The sequence below is a fragment of the Caloenas nicobarica genome, chromosome Z (genome assembly GCF_036013445.1).
Source record: "Caloenas nicobarica isolate bCalNic1 chromosome Z, bCalNic1.hap1, whole genome shotgun sequence".
In the NCBI taxonomy this organism is placed as follows: Eukaryota; Metazoa; Chordata; class Aves; order Columbiformes; family Columbidae; genus Caloenas; species Caloenas nicobarica.
The window spans coordinates 37,937,010-37,946,371 of NC_088284.1; the positions used below are offsets into that span (position 1 = coordinate 37,937,010).

General features: G+C 46.8%; 1 protein-coding gene across 2 annotated transcripts in view; it reads right to left on the reverse strand.

The window, feature by feature from the left end:
• The window catches only part of WDR36 (WD repeat domain 36), a 35,249-nt gene extending 26,526 nt beyond the window's left edge, over positions 1-8,723 (reverse strand). The window contains exons 1-5 of one of the 2 annotated variants that reach the window (XM_065656228.1): positions 8,502-8,723; positions 5,819-5,846; positions 2,885-2,985; positions 2,270-2,387; positions 1,277-1,409 (exon numbers count right to left, since the gene is read on the reverse strand). In XM_065656228.1, the coding sequence (XP_065512300.1) occupies positions 1,277-1,409; positions 2,270-2,387; positions 2,885-2,941 (308 nt within the window). In that variant the 5' untranslated portion in view covers positions 2,942-2,985; positions 5,819-5,846; positions 8,502-8,723. Of the gene's footprint in view, positions 1-1,276; positions 1,410-2,269; positions 2,388-2,884; positions 2,986-5,818; positions 5,847-7,467; positions 7,634-8,501 lie in introns of those variants that run through there. The other variant, XM_065656227.1, reaches the window with a different exon arrangement.
• Positions 8,724-9,362: the final 639 nt, after the last annotated feature.

A 9,362-nucleotide genomic window follows, 5' to 3' on the forward strand; every position in this document is an offset into this window, starting at 1 on the left:
TTTGCAGAGTAACTTCCCTAAATGAAGACACTAAAGCATATTATAAGCACACCTCAGCTTGCTTCTTTCAGGAATGGTAACAGACAAAACATGAAGTAGGACTGTCCACCAACAAGGCAGCCATGCAGTACTTATTAAAGGTGAAATTGTGAAGACAGTATTTAAGAACAGAGAGAATTAAAAAGCTGTTCCATCACCATAGATACAGGTTGTTATTCTTAAGAGAGCTTGCAGCCATGTGTTACCACCTTTCACTTTCCTTTCTTGTCAAAGATCATCAAACCTCAGTTCTTCCAATTTTTTTAGTCTAATTGTGCCCATACCTATCTACAAAATAATCTATACGGGGAACAAACAAACAAAAATAGAAATTGCTTAACACAACAACATTGCTAAAAGAGCAGTAACAGTCCCATATGTTTTTAAACAATTAGAAGAGAAACTAAGCCAAATAAGGAAGACTTTTTTTCATCTAGGATGCATTGCATCTCAGATGCTGCAACAGGCATTGAAAACATGTAAGAGTACTATAAGTAGATATATTTACTTTTCTGTATTTGTAGGTTATTCCTGTTTCCTGATTTACATAACATATGGCATCTCCAAAACACTAGAATATGAAGCAAAAAAACCAGCAGTGACATCATTTAAAGTATACAATCGTTACGAAAATAAAACACTGAACTATGCAGGCTAACTTAACACCTATTTGCAGTATGTACATTAACGTGCAAGGAAGTTCACTGTAGCTCAAACTTTCATGACTTAGAAAAGCAACTGATCATGGTAGGCATGAAATTCTGACATTACGGACAGTACTCTACTGGGACATGCTCAGAGACAACTACATGCCTACACATCTCCTTTTTGAGTACAAGGACCAAATGCTAGTAATTACCTCCACACTACCTGCCAGCAATTCCTTGGACAAAAAAATTAAGCTTGGAAGAAGGGAGGTAGAAGGCCTAAACACGCATTTGTTATTATTTTAATGTGAAAGCGATGTGTTTCCAAGAAATTAAAAGAAAAAAAAAAAAAGAATTCCTGAACAATCCCTGACATTTTGCAGAGATAGTAAAGAACATGCAACTTGAAAGGCATCAGCATTCAGGGAGCAGCAGCATTTTTTCTTCCTGGAGACAGACCAAATGAAAACTTGTGCCAAAGGACTCATTAAAAGATACCATGTTCAAAGCCTACTGTCCTTAAAAGTATTATTTGTTGCATATGAAACTACTTGGAGCATGAATTATATCCCAGTTATTAAGAATCTTACTTGGATCTTATATTCCATAGCTGTAAGCTTCCTTGCTCACTCCCAAGGAGAATTTTATTCAAGTAGGTGCTGGGATGCAGAATTGCAGAAACTGCAAAAGTAGCCTTATCAAAATCCACTTGAAGATACTCCTCTGGAAAAAAGAAATTATGTTAGTGTGGCTACCCCTACAAATCTGCAGGCTTGTCATCCCTTGCAAATGTAAAGGCAGAACTGATGTTTACACTGTACAAATCTCATAAGTGGTGTTTCTTGCATTAAAGGATTAGCTAATGAGTAACAGGACAGGCTAAATTTGTTTACATTACAACATCTGTTGGCTTGAAGGTATATTTTTTCCTTATAAGCCTACCTAGCACAACAATGCTGGCAAAATGGTAGCGATTTGTATCTTTCTGAAGGATTCCTGCTCCTGCCTAGGCAAAACACCTCATCTGATTAGCATGGCTTTTGTTTGTTATAGCAACTTCAAATCTCTAAAGCCTGTTTGCAGACACTTTTGAGACCCAGCATCCAGAATACTTTCTAAAGAATGAGATTCAGGGAACTGAAGCAGGATTTCGTAAGGTATTTTACAAAAGCATGAAGAGACAGTGACACCATCAAAAGATTATTTGTAAGAATTTAGTCGTACCCAGACCAGTAAATATCAAGGAAGTACAGGATTTCAGAGATGGTGCCAAAGCTGCTGTATCACAGCCTTTCCCAGAAAATGGAACACTAAAATGCAATTTCCATACAAGCACATTTCTTTACACCTATACAGAACCTTGCTGGGTCTCTGCATGTGTCGCAGGATCAATTAATGAAAACTTATTGCAGGATTAGGACTTCAGATTACTGTTTAAGTCGCACTATCGCTTAAGGATTTTTTTTTTTTTTTAAGAATAAACTACTCTGAACATGTGCCGTTTAAAAAAACTTTTTCTAAAATTACTGAATGCTTAACAATGCTATCTTATAAAGTAGTAACAAAAATAAAGTGTCTCTTACCTTCTGACTCTATATTCCAGACAATAAGAACATTATCAATATCCACAGAGATTACATGATCACCGAAAGGTTGCAGAAGGTGTATCTTTGCTTTGTGACCTTCATAGGTATGAACCACCTACAATTTCAAAATAGAAATGTTTTCAGTACAAGCTGTTCAGGTAGCATATCATGTTAACATAATACTTGAGGACCACTTAACATGTCAGCAACACGTTTAAATAAAATACATGGAAATGCCACATAACTTGAAGTGGAAGACACATCATTTCCTCTGATATTTAAAACTGTTGGCAAAAATATTTTAACTAAATATTTGTAATTATTTAGTTTACTTTTAATTCATTTATGTGAATTATCAATTTATCTTTTATCTTTAGGTAGCCACTTAATTATTATAATTAATATAGAAAACACTGGTCAGCCATTACAGAATTTGTTCTTACATCCCCCTGTTTTAAGTTTTTTATTCCCTCTTCTACAGTTTTTGTTTTCCTGAAATTGATGGTACCAAACATCTGCAAAAATAGACGTTTGTAGAAAATTAACCATAATGGAAACACAAACACTACACAACATTTTGTACTACTAACCAACAAGTAAACTAATAACAACCTCTTTGTTCCTGGCAAAAGCATGGAGAATATTGTCATATGAAGCAAAGATCAACATGCGGTCTGCTGCCAAACATGTAATGTCTTGTGGCAAAGCATTACCTGTTAATCAAACAGAAAAAAAGTTCAACAAGTTTCAGGTTCATAACAGAAGAGAAAGTCTGACAGTGTATTACTTAGCATGGTGACCCACCAAGAAAGCTCTCCTGTTGAATGTTCTGTTAGATTTCTTAGAGAAATGCATACATTTCAGATTAATTGAAACATTACCATAAACAACCATAAACATCACGCTGGTAAAAACAATGTAAGTAACATCAGAATGACAGATGACAGTGTGTTGAAAAACAATTACAAATTACTGAATTATCATGGTAAGTAAAGGCATGCCTTAGCCTTGTGAGGGCTTATAAAGAAGTTATCCCAACATAACACTTCTGTGGGCTACCGGAGTCCCACAGCCCACTGTCCAGGAAAGACAGATAATAAATCCAAGTCTCAGCATTAGTAATTGCATATTATGCGAAGTCATTCTGCAGACCTGGACACACTCCTGCACCCACTTTCTGAATACAGATAAAGACACTGGGAATTTACTGCTCTAAGAACAGATCTCACTTCCCACCTTGTGACTGGTTCAGAAAGACTATCTACTATTTATTGTGATATGCTAACTTTGCTAGCTTAGATGGCAAGAGAGTCAAAGCCCCAGACCACAATGAGAAGCTGCTGGTGTGGTCCCAAATGGTAGGAAACTGAAAAAAATAGGCTAGGGGAAAATACTCTCAATCTAGGGAAATATAAAAATGCATATCAAAGCACTTAATGATTGTATGGAGAAATACTGGATCAGAAATCAGTCACTGTAGGAATACGCCTATGATACAAACTTCACACAGCATTCCCCACAATATTGCTTTGTATTACAAATTACTATCAGACACAAAGAATCCTGTATCCTTTGCTGTACTGCAGCACAGCTTCAATGGGAAGAACTAACAAAATGAAAAAGATTGCACTTCATGAGAGGTTTCATTTGTTTGAACACCTTAGACACCTTCCCATAGAGCCTCTGAAGTGACTTAGGCCTACAATCAGGTTACAGATCTGGTACTCCACACAAGCTATATGCAAGTCTGCTTAGGTCAAGACAGTTTTAGGTATACCCCAACTAAAAAGTTCAGAGCACCAACCACATAACATCAATAAACCAACACCACCATAGAGGTACATAGTTTATTTTTTTCAACCACAATTTTGTATGGGAACATCTTAGTTTCTCAAAAAGCCTAAATGAATATGTCTGTCAGAAGATGTAGCCCATTGAAACGGATTTCACAGAATATACAATGTTTTTATGATTTTGTAAGCTGAAAACAGAAGTTACATTAATGTGTTTACCTCTGTAACTATTCACTGCTGATCTTTTAGATCTAGTCCCGGTTGTGTGACAATTATTTATTCTCAAGTTTATAGGTGCTCCGCTAATGAAAAATATTTTACTTTATGAGGTCTGTGTAAATCTTTGTGGTATACAGAAGTAAACCTACTTTTGAAGACAGTATGCATCACACTGAATCATCTATATGTCAGATGGAAGGGTCCTTTGGAAATCATCTAGTTCAAGCTCCCATCCAGCTCCTCCCAAAGCTGGATTATCACCAGTACTAGATCAGGTTAACTGCAGCTATGCCCAGCTGAGTCTTGAAAACTTCTGGAGAAGGAGAGTGCTCAAGCTCTACGCTGTACTACAGTTCCCTCTTAGTCAGGGCCGTTTTTCCTGACCTCCACCACAAATTCAGGTCTGCCACCTTCATAACTGCCCTTCAGGTAACAGGCTGCCTCTACATTGCCCCATATCTTTCCCTTCACAAGATTAAACAAATCCAGTTACTTCCATGACTCCTTTCATACTGAGTGCTGTAGGCTCCTGGCACTCCTCAGTTCCTCAGCTTCCCTCCTAAAAGAGAAAGGGGAGTGGTAGGAGGGGGAGAACCACACTAACTGGGTATGGCAGTCCAAGCATGGCCTCATCAGCACAAAGTACAGGAGAATAACAACTTTCCCTGATCTGCTGGCAGCATTCCTAATGTAGCTCAGAACATGGCTTGCCTTAATCACAGTTACTGCATTTTTGGTCCATGTTCAACCTGGCACGAGCATAGCCCCAGCTTCTTCTCAGCAGGAAGCCACACAGCCAGTCAGTTCCCAGCTTGTTCTGTCCCAGGTGCAGGATTCTGCACTCGCCCTTACTGAACTTAGCGAGGTTTATGTTGGCCCAGGCCTAGTGTTTTGCAACACCTCCCTAGACGGAGGTGCACCACTCTGGGTGTCAGCTACTCCCTCTAACATAGTAACATCTACAAGTTTTTACTAAGAGTGCATGCTGTCTCATCACCCAGGCTGTTGGCGAAGGTGCTGAACACAGGCCCTGCTGTTGACACCTGGGGTACCACTCTTTGTTACCAACTGCCAACTGGATGTCAAGCCATCAATTCAATCCTTTGTATCTAGCAGTCCAGCCAACTTTTAACACTCCCTGAAGGTTTTCAGTCCCATCCACACCTGTTTTGTTCCTGTAATTATTTTCTTCCTGTAACATAGCCTTCTAGTTACCACAAAAACAACAACAAAAAGAGATCTGGAATTAACAGCTTTATTCAGTGCTCACTCCTTAAGGCCTAGGGGTGCTCTTGGAAGAATAAGATGACAAGCACAGGAGGTTCACAAGGTATATCCCCATGAGAACTAAGCTACATTTGCAACTGCAATCTAACTCCCAAATTGATATTCAATGTTTCTGAGACTCCTTTCAACATGTTTCAGGGTAAATACCGATACAATTAATCTTCCTTTTTTTGAGTTGAGAATCAAGTGCAGATGTCAGACGTGTTAAAAAAAGGAAATCAGGAATGAACGATCTGCGCATACTTACTCACAGCAACAATACCAAGCTTCTTCACCTGCAATGATAATGTTAAAAAGACATTTTTAGTGATTGGTTGCAATGAATTTGCCATCAACAGAAATTCAAAATTCTAGGAACCAACCTAGATGACAAAAGCAATTTGTATGCCTCACAAGACAGAAAAATTATTCATCTTGGATTACAATAGCATCTACTGGAAAACCCACAGATAGCAGTCAAAAGGAATGGGGCAATATATTTTCCAAAAGACAACCATTCAGCAAGAATAAGCTGTGCTTCTTGATGTACTTTACCCTAAAGCACAGGAAATGAAGGTAAATCTGTTTTCATATTATCTCTCCCTCAACTTTATTTCCACTACAACCACACTATGTTATTATCTTATCTCTGTTCACACAGAATTTGCTTCAATTACATTCATCTTTGACCAGTGATGACGATTATCATTTTATTTCAAAGTCTGTGGACAAGATTGACAGGGGTGAAGACTAAAAGACCACCACATAGGCACAGGAAGATCTGTGCTGTCTGCACTCTGCTGTTCAATATAATCACTCGATTCAGTTCTGCCTTATTACTGTTTCTATACACTTAAAATTCTTTTATCATACATTTGCCCTGGTGAGACTGCATCTGGAATATTGTGTCCAGTTCTGGGCCCCTCAGTTCAAGAAGGACAGAGAACTGCTTGAGAGAGTCCAGCGCAAAGCCACAAAGATGATGAAGAGAGTGGAGCATCTCCCTTATGAGGAAAGGCTGAGGGAGCTGGGTCTCTTTAGCTGGAGGAGACTGAGGGGTGACCTCATTCATGGTTATCAATATGTAAAGGGTGAGTGTCACGAGGATGGAGCCAGGCTCTTCTCGGTGACAACCAGTGATAGGACAAGGGGCAACAGGTATAAATTGGAACACAGGAGGTTCCATTTAACTTTGAGAAAAAACTTCTTCATGGTGAGGGTGACAGAACACTGGAACAGGCTGCCCAGGGAGGTTGTGGAGTCTCGTTCTCTGGAGACATTTGAAACGTGCCTGGACACATTCGTGTGTAACCTCATCTGGGTGTTCCTGCTCCGGCAGGGGGATTGGACTAAATGATCTTCCGAGGTTCCTCCCAATGCCTGACATTCTGTGATTCTGTGATACAGCAATAAGTGAACCAATCTCACAAGCTCTCACTTGCAGAACTGAATTAGGCTCATCTGTTTCCAAACAAGAGAAGTTTTAACACAATCTAACGGATCGTCTCCCAAGACAGCAAACCTCTGGCGAGCTCTGGTTTATCCAGCGACGAAGAAAAAGCTTCAGCACCCGGTTGCTCCTCCGCCCGGCGGACGGGCCCCGCTGCAGAGGCCGGGCCGCACAGCCGCGCACAGGGCGGCCCGCACGGCGGAACAGGCCCGTTCCAGCCGTTTCCTCAGCAGCTTCCCCCCCACCTCCTGCCGGCGAGCAGCCCCGCTTGCCGCCGAGTGCCGCGGCCCTCCGCACACGCTCCCGCTTCACGACAGCGAGGCGGGGGCAGGGGAAACGGCGGGGGCCCGGACGGGTCACCCCGCTGGGCCCCAGCCTCCCCAAGGCCCAACGCGGACCAGCGGCGAGGCGGCCCGGCCGCGGAAGGAGGCGGGGGAAAGGAGAGGGCCCGGGGGCCGCGTACTCACGTTGTAGGTGTGGACGCTGCGCCCGACGGCGCTGGCCACGTAGAACTCGCGGTGGCGGCCGTGGTAGCGCAGCACGTGCGGGACGTGGCCGCTGAACCGGCCGAGCACGCGGAAACCGGCGAACAACCCGCCGCCCTCACCCGCCATCCCGCCTGCACGCGCCCGCCGTCCGTGCGCAGGAAGCGTGTGCTTCCCCCCCCGCCCGCTTCCGGCCACCCGCCCCGGCACTCCGCCCCCCCGCGCGCCGCCGAAAGCTGTCCCCGCCGCCGCCGCCGCGCCACTTCCGCTACCGGGGCGGCGGCGCCCGGCGGCCCCGCGCTCAGTGGCGGAGGCGCTGCCCCCGGTGCCCCCTCCGGACGCGGGCTGGCCCGGCGGGGCGCGCACGGGAGCCTCAGCGCTGCCAGCCCGGCGGGAGCCTCAGCGCTGCCAGCCCGGCGGGCGCCGTGCCAGCGCACGCAGGGGCCTTCCCCCGCCAACGCGTCTACAGAGCCCCGAAGCCGCGAGTGATCTTTTTTCCTTTTTTTTTTTTTTTCCCCCGCCTTTCCCCCCGCCACGAAGCACCATGCCCGGGTCAGGCTGTGGGTGCGAGGCAGCCCCGCCGCAGCGGGAGCAGAGCGCTCGGAACCGGCCTCCGGCGGCGCATCCCGGTGGGGCCGCGGGGCGCTCCGGCCAGCCGCACCAACCACCTCTGGACTTCCCAACGTGTTCTGTGTTTAATAAGTTATATATACATTAAAAAAAAAAATCATAAAGACAACCCGCAGGATGGTTTCGTCGCGATGACTGCGCGGCGGCAATAAATATTCAGCAAAGTCCGGTGGAGGGGAAAAAATAAAAAGCCCCCTTATCCCAAATTGATGTAGCTCCTCCACACCGCCATCAGCTCGCGGGCCTTGCTCTCGTCGCACGGGACTCGGCTCTCCTTCCCGGCCGCGGCGCCCTGCCACCGCACACGAGTTAGCGTCCCGGCACCGCCCCCGGGCTCCCCGCGGCACGGCTGCCCCGCCGCCGCCCGGCCCGGGCCCCGCACCCACCTGTGGCGGCCGGTAGCCGGGGCAGTGCCGCTGCACGACGGAGAGGGTGCTGCGCCACAGCGGCGGCCGGCGGCCGCAGCCCCACGCCCGCTCCAGAGCGCACTCCAGCAGCCGGGCCGCCCGCTCCGCTCGCCGGGAGCCCTGCGGGCAGACGGGCGGTCACGCCCCCGGGCCGCGACCCCAGCCCCGCCGGAGCCGTCAGCCCTCAACCCCCTTTCCCTTCAGCGCCTTCCCACGCAGCCTTAAAAAAAAGTTTCCCACCCTTTCTCCCCGCTCGCTCCCCATCCCCGCCCCCTTCTCTCCGCTCTCCTTCGTTTTTCTCCCCCGTTTTTTATCTTCTCTCCCTTTTTCCCGTCTTTCCTCCCTTTTCCGCGTTTTTCCCTCTCCACCCTTTCCCCCCTTTTTTCTATTTTCTTCCCCGCTCCCTCCCATCCTCCCTCTTTTTCTCTTTTTCTTTTTTCATGGAAAGGGAATGTCGCGTAACCGCCGGGGGACGCGTGCGCCCGGGCGAACCTCGGACTGCGGCGGGCCCGCCGGCGGGGGAGGCGCGTCCTCGCAGGTGTGAAAATCGAGCTGTAGCTCCTGGAGAGAAACAACAACAGGGAATGCTCGTTAAAGCCACGGCGCCTGGCGTCGTCGTCGCCCGCTCGCCTCGGACATCCCGTTACGGACGTCCCTACCGACCCGGCGCGCCGCCGCTCTCCCCCGGGGCCGCGCAGGTTGTGGGCGGCGACGGGAGTCGGGCGGCGGGGGGCAGCCGATGCCAGGCTGCGCTGGCCGAGCTGGGCTGCTTCGCCTGAGCCCGCTCCGGGCTGCTCGCAGTGTCCGCCGCCCCGAAAGCCGCCGCCGCCTGCTCCTCCA